The sequence below is a fragment of the Seriola aureovittata genome, chromosome 1 (genome assembly GCF_021018895.1).
Source record: "Seriola aureovittata isolate HTS-2021-v1 ecotype China chromosome 1, ASM2101889v1, whole genome shotgun sequence".
Lineage (NCBI taxonomy): Eukaryota > Metazoa > Chordata > Actinopteri > Carangiformes > Carangidae > Seriola > Seriola aureovittata.
In genome coordinates, this window is record NC_079364.1 from 15027346 (window position 1) to 15046543 (window position 19198).

The window sequence follows — 19198 nt, forward strand, 5'->3', positions numbered from 1 at the left end:
TGGATAGGGAGAGTAGATGACAATACATAAGATATATAATAAGTATTATCATGTTGTTATACATAAGAAGTGGTGGAAAGTAAGTACATTTACTCAAGTACCTTACTCAATTTGATCCTTCTTTATACTTCTACTTCATTACATTTCACAAGGAAAAATTGCAGTTTTTACTCCATTTATCTGACAGATGTTACTTTTCATATTCATATATAAAAAAAACATGAACATAAAATACATTTATTGTTAAGTGTGAAATTGGTTGTACGTAAATAATCCATCTAAATGTATCTAAATAAGAGAATGGAGCATTGTGTATACTGTCTTGCTGACAAATATATTTAAAGTTGTGTGTGTGTGTGTGTGCGTGTGTGTGTGCGTGTGTGTGTGCGTGTGTGTGTGTGTGTGTGTGTGTGTGTGTGTGTGAATATGTGAATGAATATGTGAATGAACTATAACTTAAACAATGAAAAAGTTTTGTGAGGCAGGAGAATACTAACACAAAATATGTTTCCTATCTTTATTTACAGCATATTAGATGTACAAAACCATAAACAATATACATACATGTATCATCTAAGACAGGTGAATAGCTCAATTTTATTTTACAGGAGTTTTAATTTCTTTTCATGGACTCTGACCTTATATCATTCAGTTTCTCAAATCACCTCATTCGAGAAGTGAGTGGTTGTCTTTGGTTGCTAGTTCATAATACAAAATGTACTGATGCATACTGGTGTCATTTTGCTGAAGCAGCTGATGTCTCATAAATGCATAAAATCCACTGTCATTTTTTTTTTTTTTTGGAAAGTGAAGGGTTTTCAGGACAGTAGCATTCATTCAGACACCATGGAATATCAAATACATGGGCTGCCAGCAATTGCAGCAATGCTATACTGTCAAAATGTATGTAGTTGCTACATTACATTAGCATTTCACCTAAAACTTTTTACATCATATACAAAAGATTCATCAGAATAATTGCTTTTGTGGTGCCACTACTTCTTTAGTAGTGCTAATTTTCCCAAGAAAACATTTGTGCTATATTTGTTTCTGACATTTAGCAGTATTTCTGTCAACAACTCATCTCTACCTGTGAAAGTAGCCTATGTTAAAACTAGATACAGTATCACTGACAGTGTACATCTGTTTAGCTACCGTATTGTTTTGTTTTTTTAATATCATAATGCTATTAGCAAAAGTCTCATAATGGTGGCATGTACAGTTTAGCATTATTGAAAAACACAGACTTGTAGTTTGGATTTAAATCCTGAGATGGTGACTTTAAAATCTAAAGGAGGGTATAAAGTCGTTACAAATCTTCTGTTGGTAATTAAACACATTTCCAAATTTCCAAACAAAGGGAAGAGATTGTGATTCCTTTCTGATGATGCCCATGAAAATCTACGCTCTGTACCACTTCACTGGTCATATTCTCCCCCTTAAAGCTCCAGTTAAAAGTTCACTTGCTTGACTTGTCCACTTCCCCCTCAGGATCAGTTTTATCAAGTGTGTGGTCCACTCTAGTATCACTCCAACAGGTTACTACAGAATACTCTTACAGAGGTCAGTAGAAAAAACAGATACTGTGGCCAGTATCTACTCTAAGTTTATCATGAAAAATCCAGAAACCCTGTGGGAATCCTTCTTAAGGGCGAAGGAATCTCAGGACTTTGGAACGCAGGAAGCGGATGAAGGATTTCGGGAACATTTCTCTTGATTCTTGAGCTGTATAGTTGAAGAAGTTCTGTGGGTGAGCCAGCACATCAAACAACGCCTTCATGAGCTTCTTGTCCTGGGGAGAAAATGTATTGCATTAATGGAGAGCAAAGGCATGCAATAGAAGAAGAGACAAACTAACAGCAGCAGCCTGTATTTCTTCATGTCTCCAAAAGAGGGCGCTACATGCTCACTGGATCCAAGTACAGGATTTAAAGATACACAAACCAAGGAGTGAAGGGAGGTATTGATCCAAATAATCAATATTATTAACTCAGTTGGGACACATGTGTAAAATATAGATACCTTGAGAATTTCCTGGTGATTCTCTGAAGCATATAATCTTCCATCTCTGACTATGTCTTCTATTAATTCTTGGTAGTCCTCTGAAACAAATTTAAGTCCATGAACAACTCATTAGTGTGACAAATCTAATCACATTTGTGGATCAAACAGAGGCTGCAACATCACATCTACAGGACTAAACATCATACTTCTCTTACCATCATATGTCACATATGGGACCTGGAAACCTTTCCCGCTGTTTCCCTCGTTGGACCTAAACTGTATCCAAAGCCTCTTGGAGCGGGACGTGAAAGCGATGGGACGTTCGTACGTTTGACAAGTCTCGTAGGTTGTCACAGAGTTGGACAGAGCTGTTAAATAAAAATATCAGCACACAGGATGGCATCTATAATTGGCTTACAACTTTAATGCTGTAATATATTTGCTGTACTCCCCCACCCCCAGCCCCCCCCACCCAAAAAAAAGATTAAAGTTACAGCAAGTTAAAACTCACAGCTTTTTCTCATTACTAAGTAGTCTCCGCACTCATCCTCAATAGGCAGGTAGATTTCTGGGACAACAATAAGGATTCGGCGTTTGGGTGGTGGGTTGATGGTCCAAGTGCATTCAATATTGGCTGGATAGTTCCCTGGGTAGTTGGGGGACTCGATGTAACCAGTAAAATCTCCCAGCTCCCCTCCACACCGTCGGTCTGTGAAGTGACACAGATGTGACAAATACGTTTGTTTTTCTTCTTGGTGCAGCAAGGTGAATTATATGGAAATGAATCCCAAACTGCTGCATTATTTCATTTTGTGTACGTGTTTCAGAGGCATTGCTGTGTACAGACATACATACTTTTGCATTGCATGATGTTAGTTGAGCCATCAAAGTCGGTGGTGGTATTTCCAGGACAGGCCACACAGTAGTTCTGGCCAAACTCCCCTTGATATGTGCCCATTGGACAGCGGATGCAGCGGTGTGTGCTGGTGTTGTAGTAATGTCCTGGAGAGCACTGGACTGCAGGATCCAAGGATAGTGATAGGGGGCTGTTATTAATATAATACTTCTCTGAAATGGGTGTTTTTAATGATTTTAGATCAGTTGAAAGATTACATACTACTCAGTGGGTTTAAAAATCTTCTGCCTTGCAGTGTTCAGAAAACATTTTCAAAACCAATTAGATTATACATAAAAATGCATTTTTATCAAACTAAAACCAAAATGTTTCCCCTTATTTCCTGAAAGACTGACTAGGTGTGTAGATTTAAACTGATTGTAATGTACGGATGAAACAACAGCTGCAGAGGGCAGCAGAGCTCCTGTCAGCACCCAAAAGAACTCCATTGACTCAGCAACCACATGATACTATTGTGATGTGCAGTGAAGAATGAGTACAAACAAAAAACAACCACAAATGTTTCACTTTATCTAATAAGTAGACAGGTTTTCATAAACTTTCTGAGTTCCAAAAGAAACATCTAATCCCTTCATTTATGTAAAAAATATAAAAAACAAAACAAAACTAAATTGCGGTTATTAGGTTTTTACCCCACAACAACATTAACACAGATGGACTTTCACACCTTTGGTCTCACACTCCTGAAAGGTAACAGCACCACTGCGCTTGGTGACCAGGTTCCCTCCACAAGGGAAGCAGGAGGTACGGCCCACCTCTGGCTGGTACGTTCCCAGTGGACAGGGCAGGCAGGGGATGAAGCCGTCATGAGAGTACTGACCTGGGGAACACTGACCTGAACACACACAAACATTTGGTCAAAAGTCAGACTGTGAACTGTGAGAAACAGCAAAGGTTTTGACCATTTTTAATCTCTTACAAGGCTCTCCTAACTGCACCACTTAGTTTCATTTCAAAACTCTTTTTAAAATGTGGTACATGTGAAATTAAAAAAAAAAAAGAAAATACTCTGCCCTTCCATTAAGGTAAGAGCCTGTGGCAAAGCTCAAGCAAAAGTTAATGGAATGATGCCATCTCCAAGTGAACCACCGCTCAAACACTCCCGGGTGACTAATACAAACTAGGTGCCAGTGGGAGTCTGCTGATAGCTCTTCTTGTTTAGTCTGTCAGAGGAGATGGGATCAAGGATTCAGCCCCAAAGTGACTGCGATAACAGCACAGGAGGAGACCAAAACATGGTGGCTCCTTTAGCTTTTATTCAGCCGAGTCCACCTTCTGAATTCAAATACATCTTTAAAATCTGAGCTTGAGCCTCTTTGGCTTTACACAAAGCAGAACATCTGCCTGGGAGAGATCCGTATCAAGGCACAATTGCTTCCTGTGTGGTTCATATACACAAAGCAGTTATTTACATTTTGGGCCTTTATTGCTTTTCCTGCTTTTTGTTATATTATGTTTCTCTTTGGTTTATGCATTTTCAATTTTTTTTTGTATCATTGTTTATTGGGGGCCAAGCCGCAAAGCTCTGTAGGCACCTATTGTGTTTCCACCTTTTCCTCAGCTTCTTTTTCTTCTTCTGCCATGGGAGTCTGGCAGCCCCTAGAACCGTATGGTAAAAAGTTCTGAAATTCGGCACACTGATTTCGGACACTCCCATGATGCTTTTCACCAAGTTCAATGTCTGTGCTTCAAGCACTCTAGCGCCACCAACAGGTCAAAGTTGGAGGTGCGTTCATACATGTAACTTTTGAACCGTTTGCCTGATTTTCAAAAATGGGGTACCATTAGATTCCTTGCGTCATTTTTGTTTTTCCACACTATTGGAGTTTATGTAAATTTAAATTGTAAATAGTTTTCTTTCTATACCCTCGGACAAACTTTTGTCCAATCTTGAATCTAAAATTGGCGCGGATGATCTTCAGACCAATTTTAGATTTTTGAAAGTGTTCTTCTGTCACAGCCAATCGAAATTGACGGAAAAGGTGCAAGAAGTCAAACAGGAAATCAAGTCATATCTCAGCCAATCTTTTATCAACTGACATGAAACCTGCTGTGAGTGCTTACTACCATACCCTTGACATAATAACATAATGTTTCCAAGGCAACTCTGGCCTGCTGGGCTGCTTGGCCCCCACATCGCTGCTTGTATATTGTATTTTAGTATTTTTTAAGGGCTGGAAAGTGTACTCTGTTATTTTCACACTACGGGAGCTTTGTGCAGTCTATATTACAGCAATGTCTTGATTCAAATATTAGTGAGTCAGTAGTCAGGATGATAAAATGCCTGGTGACCTGAGCTACAGTACGTTTTAAGAATTAATAATATAGATAAAGACAAACCAGTTTAATTATACGATAAAATTCATGACAATATTGTTCATGTGTTCATTTTGTCTGCTGAACACAGTGACTTACCTCCACACTCTGACATGTTTCGAGCTCCAACCACCTTGGAGACTTCTCTTCCTTCAGGTCCAGGACAGACCTCACAAGACATCTGTCCCTCCTCGTCCTGATACGTCCCAGCTGGACACAACACACACCTTCCCTGATCCCCGTTGTAGTAAGTCCCAACACTGCAGCTCACTAACACACAACAGGGGAATGACAACAAGATAGAATAAAGATTATTACTTTAGTTATTTATTTTTAGTAGGACTCTTACGCACACACACACACACACACAGGTGCATTCCTGAGCTTACACAGAGCAAATTTTAAATTCAGCTTGCAATGCTTCTCTCGGTAATTGTCAAGATTGTGGTAGTTTGTCATATCTGAGTGTTGATAGTTTTGTCTTAGTGCTGTGGTGTGTCACGTTTCTAAATACTTATATTATTCTCTCAAAAAGAAAACTGTGATATGGAATCAAGCTGAAACAAATTTAATTCTTCAAGGACGGTGAAATCAAAGATTTTCTTCAGAAACTAAACGCAAACACTTAAGACCCTCAAAACAGACTGATGTGTCTGAACATGTAATTTACATCAATTTAGCAGAAAGATCAGTGTCACGTAGCGCTCGACTACAAAAACCATGAGCGCGGAGATAGACAGTGTAAAATGCAGACATGAATCAACAAATATAGCAGCACGCCCTGTGGCTACACATAATCAAACAGTTGTAACCACACTGTAGGTTTACACTATAAATACAGCAGCTCAATTGCATGACAAGACCATTAAAGGAACCCAGACTTCATCAGCTGCCTCTTAAGTGTAATCAAATGGGACCATGTACATACTTGAAATGGATAAACACACTGAAGAGCAGCCAGTTAACTACTCACCACCTTTAACACATCAAAGATATTAACTGATTCTGATCAAATTATCTACCAGCTGACAGTTTTGAGAGCTTTAATAAACATTATGAGCATCGATTGTTGTGTTCCTAGTTTGTTTGGTGAAGCTGTATATTAATATAAGCATATATCAAAATTGAGAAATATCAATTGTGTGAGGCAGGGGGCAAATTTATGTAGATCTTCCATTCTGGCTTAAGGTTATGACTGAAGTGAATTAATGTAGCTATTGAACTTAATAGAAACAGGTCAATTTTCCAATTTCCATAAAATACTGTAATGTTCATATCCCTTATTCACTTTATAGTGTCCTCAAAGACACATAGAACTTATAAGAGTATGTTTATTAGTTACCTCTGTCAATGCCTTTGTCATTTTGTGCAAGTCAGGTCTGATTCTTGACACAAAACAGTGTAAGGCTTGATACTATAATAAAGTGTTTTGCTCATTACTCCTAACTCCTAATTTCTTAGTTTGCACATTCAAAACAAACTAGACTCTAGAGGGACACACATGCACACAAAGCCCCACCATTAACCTGTTCAAACGCTTACAGCCATACAAACTCAATGAGAGAAAAGAGCAACGGCCCTCTCCACAGCTGCCTTTGTGCCCTGCTTCTGACACATCCTAATACTTTACACAACATGGCTGTGCATCAGGGAGGAACTTTTAATACCACCATAAGCACCCTCACCTCTTTTAAAAGCAAACATAGAAGCAAATCAAAGAGATAATTACCCTTTTATCTCACCAAAGTGCAAAGGCTTGATTAAAGGGACTAAAGCAGTGTTTTGCTTTGGTTCCTCCCATTCAGAGTGATGCCTGTAATTAATTTGGGAATTACTGCGTCTGTCTGATGGTCTTCAGAACTTGACTTGAAAACTGAAGCTGATCTCACACAAGAATAAATCAATTAAATCATGGGCCTTTAGCACAAAATGTGCCTGAGTTGTTGCCTTTAAGCTGTCTGTAAGCAGAGAAACCACTATCTCCAAAAGCTCAACACACAAAAGCGTTAACGTAGATCCATTATATGTGGCTCCGCAAATTGTTGGATTTTCCCCTAAAGAAAGAAAATGTAATTCTCTCAAGAGCAGTTCATTTTTTGAAGCCTATTGTTTATTCTGAAAGACCACGAGGAGCCATCTTTGCATTGTCCTCTAACAGCTTTTATTTGACAGAGGGAAGCAGTGAGAGAGGAGAGAGAGTGAGAGTGAAAGAGAAAAAAACCTTGAAGCCTTTCAAATGCAAAGAACGGTTCTATAGAGTCCTCGAATTGATGGCCCCAAAGAGGTTTAAAAGACCTTTCACCTCTATTCAAGTCCTCAGTCTTTGCCTACTTGATGACATAGGAAAACACTACGGTATCACAGTGGTTAGAAGCTGAACCCAATAAAAGGGGTCAGGTTTCTGAATCCCCCCATTCTGCTTGGCCCAATCGCTGCTCGCGCCCATCAAGCGGAGGCCCAAACAGCTGATGCTAATTGATTCCCATGGTGTGGCTGAAGTCAATTCTCTTTAGCAGTTTAGTGGCTGGGGGTCATGCAAAGTGGCCCCAGCTGGGGGGCAGGGGGGGACACAGCACTCAAACTGCCAGCTTGAATCAACAGCACTTCCTAAACATCTTCAATGTTAAAACAAACATGCAAACAAGTTGACTACAACGGTCAAACAGACATGAACGCGTGGAGGTGCACCGTACATAGCATCTCAGCATCTGGTTCTTTACTGATGCTGTGCGCTCTTTTATTTTTACGTTTTATATAAATGTGTATCCTGATGCAGTCACTTGCTGACTATGTTGAGTAAGAAGATTAACAACAGCACAAATAAACAAATGAAGAACAAAATATGTATATAATGAATGAACTATATCAATAATATAATCATATATATACAATTTATTCAAACAGAGATGTCCTGGAATAAAAACTGATGCAGCCATCAACTCAAACACATCACAGAATCAATGGAGAAAAGTGCACAAAGGTGAAAGTATATTTTCTCCAAATGCACAGGAGGCGGTGTTGTTGTCCCTCTGAGGCAGTGAGAACAAGCCCCAAATGGGGTTTTCAATGGAGTGGGCAAACTGAAAAGGACTAAACTGTGCTCCGAACTAAGCCAGAGCGGGAGTTGGGGGAGGAGGGGAAAATATAGCTCCTTTAAAGAGTTGGAGGTTAAGAAGAATGCTTTTCAGCCCCCCCCCCCCCCATCCACCCCACCCCTCCTCTCCTCTCCCAAATTACATGTCTACACCCCTGCCATGGCCAATAGACTGCTTAATGTTGACCAGAAACCGTAGCGGGGGAGTTAAGGAATCAAGACACTTAAGACCTGTGTTACTGAAAGATAGAAATAATGCACAGGCGCAGATTAGGTTAAAATCCTGTCAGCGCAGCTCAACATCAGCAACAACTCTGATGTTAATGTGGAGGCCACAAAATATGGTGTTACAGGGAGATATACGCAATGTAAAGCTGATGATTTTCTCTCTACAAGCGTTATCTTGAGAAACTACAGGACAGCTCTAGTTCCAGGCAAGTTTTGGTTTTTAGTTAGAGTACAAAAAACAAAAACACTTCGATCGGTTATCATATTCCTCAGTGGTTCAACAGGGGAAAATTGAAATCTACATACTTGAAGACTTGTGTGAAGTTTATGAAAGATCTGGGTCCAAACATCTCGACCGTTGGTGGTAGACGTGCACATACCGAACAAAGCGCACACCGTTTGTACAAATATTTAGACATCTCAACAGAACAAAGGCACCAGTTTCCTCTCACTGATATCAAGAGGGCGTGCGGCAGGCAGCAAACTTACTGTGAGGCCCGAAATTAGGGGCGCACGGACCAGAGAAAACACATGCCAGCTCTCAGCCCGCTAACACTGACAACGTGCGGTCGAATTCAGTGAACATTTTCTCCATCACAAGTTGTACATAAAACCCAACCGAGAGGCGACGGCTACCGGGAGACCTGCCTTCGGCCCTCATGTTACACTCTTATCCCGAGGAGATGCCGGAAGATCTCACAGCTCGGAGGAACCAACAACAGTCTCTCTGTTCTCCCATTCGAGCTCGCTCTCCCTTCCAACTAGCTCATTACAGAATGTCTGCAAACCAAATATGGCACTCATCTGGCCAACACCTGCTCCAAATCCAATCATTAAACCAGCTTGTCTAAATATATCTCACTGGCATGAACCATTTCAATTACTTAAAGTCAGGACTATGAGTCTGCTGTGTGCACAGGGCCCACTCACAGCCATGGCTGCCTTGTTAGGTGTAACACAAGTGGTTGGATCTGCAGTCTCTAGAGATGAAAACCATCAATATCTTAAGTAGAAGTGATGTCTGGCTGAATGATGACTGTCCCAAACTTTGTCTTGGTTTCTGTGAGCTGAACGGTGAAGTAAACAGAAAAACCAAACTCACCACATTTCCTGCCCATCAGCACCTGTCCTCCCACGCAGTGTCCTGCCAGCTCTGCCGGCTGGTCCGGATTCTTGGATAGCTCGTAGTCAGACCCGGCAAAGTGGAGGTGGAACTGTTCCCGGTTGATGGACTTCCTCAGGGTCCTGATGGTCTTCCTGAGCCTCTTTTCTGAGCGTCGGCGCACACAGTTCAGGTCGCAGCTCTCTGCTGAGAGAAGCACTTGATACCACAACTGTTTCCAGTGCAAAGTTTCATCCCACACACCTCTAAGTAAACTGTGAATTCATGCCTGGATGCCCACATGCTTACCAAGGCATTCATAAAAAAAAAAACACGTCAAACAAGTCAGAGGGGGAACACTTCTTGACCACCATTCATAAAGAAACCACAAAAATAAAACAAAAATAGCCTTAAACCTAGAGCCCACCACCACCAACACCAACACCAGAGCCACGTCAAAACAGGAGATACTTTAACAGTTTGGTTTGTTTAGTGACGAACAGAGAGCGGCGAAAGAAAGAGGTCAAGAACAGGAAGCAAAGGTCACAGGCAGCGAGGCAGGAAGCGCCGGGAGACCAACCAACCTGTTACCTCCTCTAGGTTCACATCCAGCTCAAACTCAGCTGTAATCGAGGAGCCATCCTCCTCGCCAGCTTTCCTGCCGTGGCGGCTGCGCGTTCGCTGTCCGGACGAGGTGCAGCGCAGGCTCACATAGCTGAACTGGACATTTTCAGTGAAGAGGAACCTGCTATCTGTGGACATGGGAGACAGACATTCCCCCCAGAACCACGCCACAGCCAGCAGACACACACATAAAACACACACAAATGCACAATTGTTAAAGAAATTCACAGAGCACATTTTGCTGTGTATGTAGACTGAGAAGCTGAAAAAAAGGGATGGGTTGTCACTGTGATAATTCCCTTTATTTGAAGCAATTATGTGCTCTATCAGTGGCTGTGAGGGATGTAAAACACCAGGCCAAAACCCTCTGGAGAAGCAAAATAATCTTACAATCGGAACCCCGTTTGATTGATGGCTAGGTCAGACCTAACTGAAAGGCATGCTATGGCTAATTACATCCTCCCCTGTCACTGCCAGTCAAAGTGCTGCGCTGAGAAATTCAAGACACTCAAAACCACATCATGTTCCCCACAAATTTCTTTCACATTTGCCTTTGGTTTTTGCTTTACTTTGAAGCAGCCATCAGGTCTGCTTTATCCTCTAAAGATTGTGGCTTTAGATGCTGGCAGTTCTTGGTAAACCCTAAATGTTTTGTAACCAGTAACATGAAGAAGCTGTAATTTTAATCCTTGTCTATCTGTAATCTGTCTTGTGTTTGGAGGCATTGTTAGGCTTGTTGTGTGGCAACCTCTGTACCTGAGCGTGCTGAGTTTAAGCTCTCCTTGAGTTTCTCCTGACTTCGTTTTAAGTTGCACTTCGCAGTGCCAGACTTAAAAGTGGCTGTGGTCTTAATACGTGGAACACTGGCCGTTTCTGGACCTGCAGGACAGAGGGACAGAAAACCTTGTCATTTTGATCTACTGATATATCAAGTGAAAACAAGGAAACAAGTTGTTCCTGAGTTACAGTTTTGTGTGGCAGAGCGGAAAAGTAGATGTAAATCTGTGATGTTTTGTACTTGCCTAAGCAATACAAGCCACTGTTGTTCTTTTGTGCGTCAGCCAAGCAGGGCAGAGGCATTCCACAGGTCACCGTGTAGGAATCCTCCGTCCCTGAAAACACACAAGAGGCCGTGACACACAGACCAACACAGACAAAAGTTAGCGCCACAAAAGCCAAATAAGAGAGCAAACAGGAAGCATGTAGGAACACGAAAAGTCACTCTACGGACTGATGCTGACGACTGTTCACACAACTAGATCCAGAACAGCTTAATTTACTGGCTGATTACGTGTCCATTAGCATGCTTTAGCTGTGCTGCATCAGGAGCTACCTGAGCTCTTCTGTACCATGCTGTTTGTATCTTATGATGCTAGAAACGTACGAGTGCACTTGACTGAGGCGTTTCATATCATATCAACTGATTGATTCAAACATGTCATAGAGGTCACTGATATTATTATTAACTGTATACACTGTAAAGGAGCCTCATTGTTTGACATGCTTTGTCGGAGCTCTGTTGACGCCCATTCATCCCTTTCCATGTTTCAAACTAACATGATGATCACAAAAAATTATTTATAAAAATAATAATAAAATATTTATTTAAATTCAGACCAACTTTTATCAAGCTGGATATTAGTTACTAGTGGTTTGGTGGAATAGTCAACACTTTCTGCAGCTGCTTCACAGTGACAGCCTTCCAGCAGCCAGCTTTTGCTAAATGTTTTTGAATCAGTATTGTGAACTTGAGGTTGCATTTTAGGTTGCCACAGCACAGCAGCAGCTTTGGAGGACTGATTACGACTGTTTACCCCCTGGAAGGCCTTAGATCTAGAATAGCTGTATGAAGTGAGGTTAGAGTTGTTGCTCAATTAAAGTGAGTTTCGATCTTTAAATTTGCAAAAACTTCTAGTTGCTGTTTGAAACATTGTAAGAGTGAAACTGACTTCATTACAGCTCTGACAAAGTGCAGAAAAGTGGCAGCAGAGCAGTGATGGTTTTTTTTTTATCTTTTTGATGAATAATAAGAGCAGGAAAATATGCAGGTGTGTAACGGAACTGACAGTGACTCCAGTACTAAATAGTTCTTTGGTTCATTAGAAGAAAACACTTGAAGAGAAGATGGATCAGCAGGTGAAGTGATCAACATGCCATTATGATAAGAATAACTATTTCCTCTGCAGCATTCATCTTCTGGTAATTCAGTAAGAACAAGTTGTGATCGCACGAGCTCATCATGGCACAGGTATTTTACACTACATGGAGATCTGGCTCAGCCAACTCACCACTGCTGATATGAACTTGGGACTGGCATGTCAGGAAGCAGCGGTCCCCTCCCTCCTGCTTACTACAGTTCAAGGTGGGCTTAGAGGGGGGTTTTGCAGGTGGTAAACCCTCAGCCTCTAGATAGAAACCACAACAAAACTCCAAGGTAAAAAAGAACAGTTTTGACTGTAACAATGAGGAAGAGGCACATGAAGATGAGGCACAAAACATCCTGACAGCACCAACAGCATCGTAGCATTTTGGATGTTTTACTCAAGCATGTGAAAAACCAGGTGACAGAGAATTAAAGAGAAAAAAGAAAACAGAATTCAAAGTATCTCCTGTTTTTGTCCCTCAAGTTTGAGTCCAAGACGTAGGATGTCGTACGCTCTTTCGTTACACAATTTCCAAAGAGACAGAACAACAGCACTCAACAGATGTGCCTATAATATACGAAGAGGCACCAGCTTACCAATGCAGTCCTTTTTGTTCCAGTGTAGTTTATAGCCAGAATGGCAAAAGCATTCAAATCCACCCATGGTGTTCTCACAACCCTGTTCACAACCGCCATTGTTCACACTGCATTCATTTATATCTGAGAGGAAAAAGGAAAACCATTATTATAATTACAGGGTCCATTTCTGCAACACATCAATGAGCAAGCGCTCACATTTGTTTGCTTTTTAGCCTGACGCATCTCTAAACTGAGCACTTGTGTGTTACGCTCAAGTTGTTATGTGTAGCTCCCTCCACCTAACTTGGTCTCACCTCCGCAGTGGGCCAGTCCATACATGGTGTAGCCTTTGTTGCACAGACACTGAAAACCACCGGGGGAGTTCACACACGTGTGATCACATGTCCGCTCAAAAAAACACTCATCTATATCTGTAATCAGAATAAGACAGATGACATAATAGCAGGGCAGTCAGTTGCAATCTTCATCAGGAGGGATTTCCCACTCAGACACACACATCAGCATTTGATCCTGAACTAAGTGAAATGTGACGTGTGCAGGGTGCTACGTCTTGTAAAAGTCCAATGGCTTTTGATAGTAATTACAGGTAGAAAGACGGTAGTGCTTCATTGAGAGGCCTTAAATGTAACTGCGTCAGGTCTATTTCTATTTGGTCAAAAAATATTAAAAAATAATGGAATCAAAGAGCGGATGAACATAGAGGCAGCGGATGTCAGAAACACCTCCTTTACATCATGATGTACCGCTCTGTGTTTGAGGAGAACAGACAGGAGGAGACAGGGGTCATTTCTACCTTGACAAGAACGTTCATCCGTCAGCAGCTTGAAGCCTTTTCTGCAGTTGCACTCGAAGCTGCCGATGGTGTTCCTGCAGAAGTGATCGCAACCGCCGTTGTGAAGCTCACACTCATCAATATCTGTGGGAAACAGGCGATATCCTGACAACACTTTAGCAAGACTTCCCATACAAATGCACTGAGCTGAATGGCAGTACCATGAGTCTCATGCTCCTCTCTGTGGAGGACTTTTTTTGTGGACTGGCAATCTGACCTTTGCATGTTTTTCCATCCGGCTGCAGTGTGAAGCCGATGGGGCAGCTGCAGCGCACGCCTGTGGATGTGTCTTTACAGGTGCAGTCACACCCCCCATTGTTCACCGCGCAGGTCTCTGAAATGACAACACGCAACATGAATGTATGTGAATGACCTTCTTCCTTGTGAAAAACGTTGCGTTATTCCTCAATGTCAGAACTTTGATCGACTGAACGTTGTACTCTAAAAAACATCAGGACGGCAGAGTTGACGTAATACTGAAGATATACTGTTTCTTCTTACAGATTTTGAATTATTGACTGAACTTCTTTGAAATGAAGCGAACAATACATACACACAGATTAGGTACATGTTGACATATAGGCTCAACCTAATAATGTGTATTAATTATAACACAGGACACGACTGCCAGAGCTGACCTGCTAGCCATGTAATTAGTAAAATGCCAAAGATTCAATGTTTTACATGTATGGAGTGACCCAGAATCACACAGCTGATAAATACTAACTATACAAGAAAAGATTCACACTCTGCCCTTCCCAAATGGAAGGAAAACGTGAAATGTACCACACTGTCACAAATGCATATTTTTCAGGGTGGAAACTGAGGGTGAGAAACCGAGTGCGTAGTCATTTCACAGTTTGCTCAAAAGACTGAGGAATGCATCGGTTTACTAGACATTACTCCTCTCTCCTGTTTAGCACCCGAGTGGTTCCTGGCAGCTCAACACGCCGGCAGGTTAAACACAGACTCGAGCCGTCGGCCTCTCAATGCAGACGGTGTGATCGTTACCCATTAGCAGTCTCCGTTTGACCCGTTTGTCCACCTCAGTGAAGGATGTGGCGTTGTGGTCGGAAGACTCGGTGGTGGCTTCGTCTCGTTCTGTGACACACACACACAAAACGAGTCTTTAATAGAGAATGTATTGGTTCACAAAATCATTGCATTTACCAAATAACACTAGCACCGTGACTTTCCTATTGACTTCAGCTCTGGGTGTTTGTGTTGGCCACCTTTTAGTAACCAGATGCATGTTTACACTTGAGATATTCAGCGTGTAGTGGCTTGGCGTGCGTCAGATAACACAGCAGATCACTAAAGTGAATCTGGAGACAACGTCGCACTGATATGGCTGGACCTCACACACACTGCTGCTGGGAGGGAGGGAGAGATATTACCCAATATCTGACGGCTGATCCTTATCCTTCATAACCATTGTGTGGAAAAATGCACACTGCCTAACAAGGGGAACTGACAGAGAGATATGTTTCCAGTTACTGTGTTTTCATTCATTCATCTAGATAGCCTCTACATTACTAAAGAACCAAAGTCCAGTCCATAGTGTAAGCTGCTCCTGGAATGTGCACTCCCTGTTTTGTTATATTCTGTACAGAAATTACACTCAAAAACATTTAATAAACATTTGTTATCAAAAACAACAAGAATCCAAAACATGAATCACACCTTGGTCATCCCCATTCTGTTTATATTTATGTAAAAACAACCAGCCAACTCCAATGTATGGTCCACTCACCAACTTTCTCCACAGCTTTCAACCACATCTCGTCTTGCTCACAACCCCATTCAGCGAGGAAGACCGTGAGATGTGGTGAGATGTTGAAAGAGCTGTTAAGTGGAACCCTAAGTTGAGAAACTACTATTTTCACGTTCTCCTGAGACGCCATGTTTTTTTGTTTTTTTTAGTGGTTGCATCATTACATCGAACTGAAATGTTCCAGATGTTTTGTGCATCATTTGAAAAAATTAAATCTGACATTTTTGCTATCTCCTTAAAATTTGCAATAATGTTGTGTCAGTTGGAACAATGAACGGCTGCACAGGATGCTCAGTGAGATGTCTGACACGCTTTAACATCACGTGTGTTAAGCAGCAACTGATTCTGCAGACAGTGTGCTTACCTACACACGACCTCTTGTCAGGTTGCAGGGTGTACCTGACGTGACACCTGCATATGGGGCCGTTCTCCGTGTCCTCGCAGGTGTGCTGGCAGCCTCCGTTGCCATGGTTACAAGTCACTACAGGGTCAACAACACGCAAGCATGAGCCACATTATTAGTGCAACATTTGAAGCCAACTGAATGCGTGTATGTAGGTGTGTAGTGTGAAGGCAGCTTCGTGCCGTCGAGCACGTACAGATGCAGCCTCTCTGGTTCCTGGCTAGCTCGAACCCTGGACGACACTCACAGGCCACACCTCCTTTGGGTGTCTCTTTGCAGATGTGGGCGCAGCCGTGCTCCTTATTCATACAGTTGAGGCCCTCTGGGACAGAATGAGGGAGAGAGGTACACAATGAAACTCTCCTACAGTGACTGACCGGCTACACACAAAGGCACACATAGTGAGAGATTAGTCTGGCATCCTCAAAGACACTGATTGTTCTCACGCCTCACACAATTCAAAAACATCGACCACTGCGTTATTTTTAGCACTTCTAGGGAGGAAATGAAAATTCTCTGAGCAGAGCTAAAGTTGTTCAAAAGTTTATTCTCTGAAAACAAAGCTCTGCAAACTCCTCTAGTGTCTGCAACATACTCACTAATGCTTCCAGCTGAAAAATGAGATTATGAAGTGCCATTTATATAGTTAGGTCACAGCTGAGTGGATAGGTCCACAGGATTTAAAAGGGTTGTCAAGACCCGATGGAGTGGAAAGTGCTTGCATTTAAGTTGACTTCAATCAAGAAGACAAAACAAAGGCACTTCAGACAAATCTGTGACACGGACCACATAGACCCGAGTGTTGCAGTTATTAACTTATTTTGTTCTCTGGGACTCAGAGATCCTTTTCCCACAGCATGTTGCTGCTGCGGATAAAAGCTCAGTGACGGGATCCAGCTTGAACCTGTCACCCCTCATTGTGCTGTCAGTCTTAGATTTGTATGTGCATATTGGAGAATTTGCTAGATAACTCTCTGTCTTTTTTCACAGCTTAATACAATTAGTACATACAAACATCCGCAAACACAAATAATACAAACTCAAAACCCTTTTCTATAAATGAATTAGACACTGTTAGAATTTTTCTCTTCTTCCAGAAATTTTAAGCCGTGTTAAAATTTGTTGGGAGCGCCACAGAATATCTTCAGTAACTGTGAATTGTCCTCCAGGTGTTGCACATCTGCGTTGTCAAGTTCACGGATGCAGGCGTGGTTCCTGTTTACAGAATAAGTGTGCGTGTTGTACACTCACCCACAGAGCGGTGGATGCATGTGTGCTGGTTGTCGCTGAGGAAGAAGCCCTCTTTGCAGCGGCACTCATAGCTGCCCATGGTGTTGACACAAGTGTGTTGGCACCCACCATTGTTGAACTTGCATTCATCCACATCTACGGGACAGTGGAGTGACCGCATTAGTTAACAGTGCTTATAAAAAAACTCTGGAAAAGTATTTGTTATGTCCACTAGAATTTTCAGAAATTATCTCTTAATTCGTCTGTTTTGTCCAGTGTTTACAAACATTGCAAATGTAATTAAGGCTTTTTCAAATCAACTCTTAGCCGTAAATATTGATCAAATATGGACAAAACCAAAACTGTTTGTATTAAGCTACATTTTTAAAAGTTTAACAGAGAGGGCTGAAGAAAAGTGAGTCTGAGTGAGTGTGAGAAACTTCACGTCCAGCCCACACAAACATGAACTCCTCACCATCAGAGCTGATGAGTCTAGCTCTCTGTCTATCACAAAAGATTATTGACTTGGTGGTCTTTAGCTGACCTTACCTAGGCAGTTATGTCCGTCATGAGCCAAATTGAATCCGTCATAACAAGTGCAGCGATAATTGCCTGGTATATTGTTGCACTCATGTACACAGCCACCATTGTACTCCAAGTCGCATTCATCAGTGTCTGAGAAGTAAACACCGCACAAATGAATGTTCACCTATTGATCAAAAGTTAAAATGCAAGATGCTTGTTGACAACAAAGATTTGAGTGCAATCAGAAGATGTGTGGAGTATATTTGAAAGACCTATGGGAAGAATAAATGGGTACAGATATCACAATGAATGCTCCTGTAGTAATTCACAAGTGATGCCACAGCAGATTAAATAGTGTTGTGATGTTGTAATCACAAACATGTTGTTAATATTACAAACATATAACCTATACAAATTCCACCCTGCATTAAAATATGTGCCTAAACATCCAAACTCTGTGATCCCACTCAGATGTAATTGGTAAGCAAATATGAAAGTGAATCAAACAACTAAACAAAGAGGAAACACATTACCTTCGCAGTGTTTTCCATCTCCTTTAAAGCCTGCTTTACACGTGCACTTGTATGAGCCTTGGGTAGTCTGACAAATAGCATCAATGTGACAGCCATCACTTCCCTCTGCACATGGATCTGCTGAAATCCATACAGGTCTTAAAGGTCATGATTACAATTCAAATACGCTATTAAATCAGATAACATGACATTTACCATACAGGCACTTAAGTTTGTTATGATTTGTGAGAATATACAAAAAAGAGACAAGCGAGAAAACTCATATATAACTAATAAACACTAAAACATTAACCTCCCTATAATAATAATAGTAGCTTACGGGAGGCAAATTGAAAAATTAACTGAAAAACTAACCTGAAAGTTAATAAGTTACATATAAAATAAAACGTGTGTGCCAAAAACTCATGTGTTTAGGGACCACATAACTTCCCAGAGCAACAGTCATTTTCCACAGCTACATGCTCTGAAACTAAAGGAAAATTTAAAAGTCACCATCGGGGACACAAGAGCGCACTCCTCAAAGCGTGCGTAAAGTAGCACTCTCCACGACAGGAAAACACAACACAGACACACTCATGCACACACACTCACTACAGTCCCACCTCGAATCTCTGGAAGCGCTGCGCTTTGGCGACTATTTAACAAGAGCAAAAACAAACAAAAGTCCCTTGCGGCCCAAATAGCTCCCATGGTGATATGATCCAAGTTTAGAGGTCTTCTCAAAAGGACGCGTACGCACTGAAGTCGTGACCGAGCGTCCGCCTCATTTTCATTCTAGCCTGTCAATCTGCCTCACAAGGGGCTTTTGAAAAGAGAAAGGAGTGAGTAAGTGTGTGTGTGTGTGTGTGTGTGTGTGTGTGCGTGCGTGCGCGCG

The 19198-nt window shown here is 41.6% G+C and overlaps 1 protein-coding gene across 5 annotated transcripts; it reads right to left on the bottom strand.

Moving 5' to 3' along the window:
* Positions 1 to 503: 503 nt before the first annotated feature.
* On the bottom strand, positions 504 to 19122 carry scube2 (signal peptide, CUB domain, EGF-like 2). Of its 5 annotated transcripts, none has more exons than XM_056378527.1 (23): positions 18927 to 19122; positions 18325 to 18441; positions 17816 to 17941; positions 17288 to 17422; positions 16233 to 16358; positions 15998 to 16114; positions 14871 to 14960; positions 14077 to 14193; positions 13821 to 13943; positions 13321 to 13437; positions 13025 to 13147; positions 12573 to 12689; positions 11307 to 11396; positions 11041 to 11163; positions 10245 to 10412; positions 9661 to 9867; positions 5336 to 5506; positions 3588 to 3755; positions 2860 to 3021; positions 2516 to 2713; positions 2220 to 2372; positions 2023 to 2102; positions 504 to 1792 (listed from the first exon to the last, which is right to left on the bottom strand). In XM_056378527.1, exons 1-23 carry the CDS (start codon positions 19012 to 19014, stop codon positions 1646 to 1648), a joined length of 3063 nt encoding a protein of 1020 aa, XP_056234502.1. In that variant the 5' UTR covers positions 19015 to 19122; the 3' UTR covers positions 504 to 1645. The 5 variants fall into 5 exon arrangements, with proteins under 5 accessions (XP_056234502.1, XP_056234493.1, XP_056234488.1 ...); XM_056378518.1 differs by having other exon boundaries at positions 9661 to 9864; positions 18325 to 18444; XM_056378513.1 differs by having other exon boundaries at positions 18325 to 18444.
* Between the last annotated feature and the right edge of the window lie 76 nt (positions 19123 to 19198).

Excerpts from the sequence above, each read along its gene's own strand:
- scube2 (XM_056378513.1), bottom strand. The coding sequence starts at position 19,014 with ATGGGAGCTATTTGGGCCGCAAGGGACTTTTGTTTGTTTTTGCTCTTG. Across the intron at positions 16,359-17,287 it reads ATGCATCCACCGCTCTGTGG|AGGGCCTCAACTGTATGAAT; the intron begins GTGAGTGTACAA and ends ATTCTGTCCCAG. Across the intron at positions 13,148-13,320 it reads TGGACTGGCCCACTGCGGAG|ATATAAATGAATGCAGTGTG; the intron begins GTGAGACCAAGT and ends TTTTCCTCTCAG.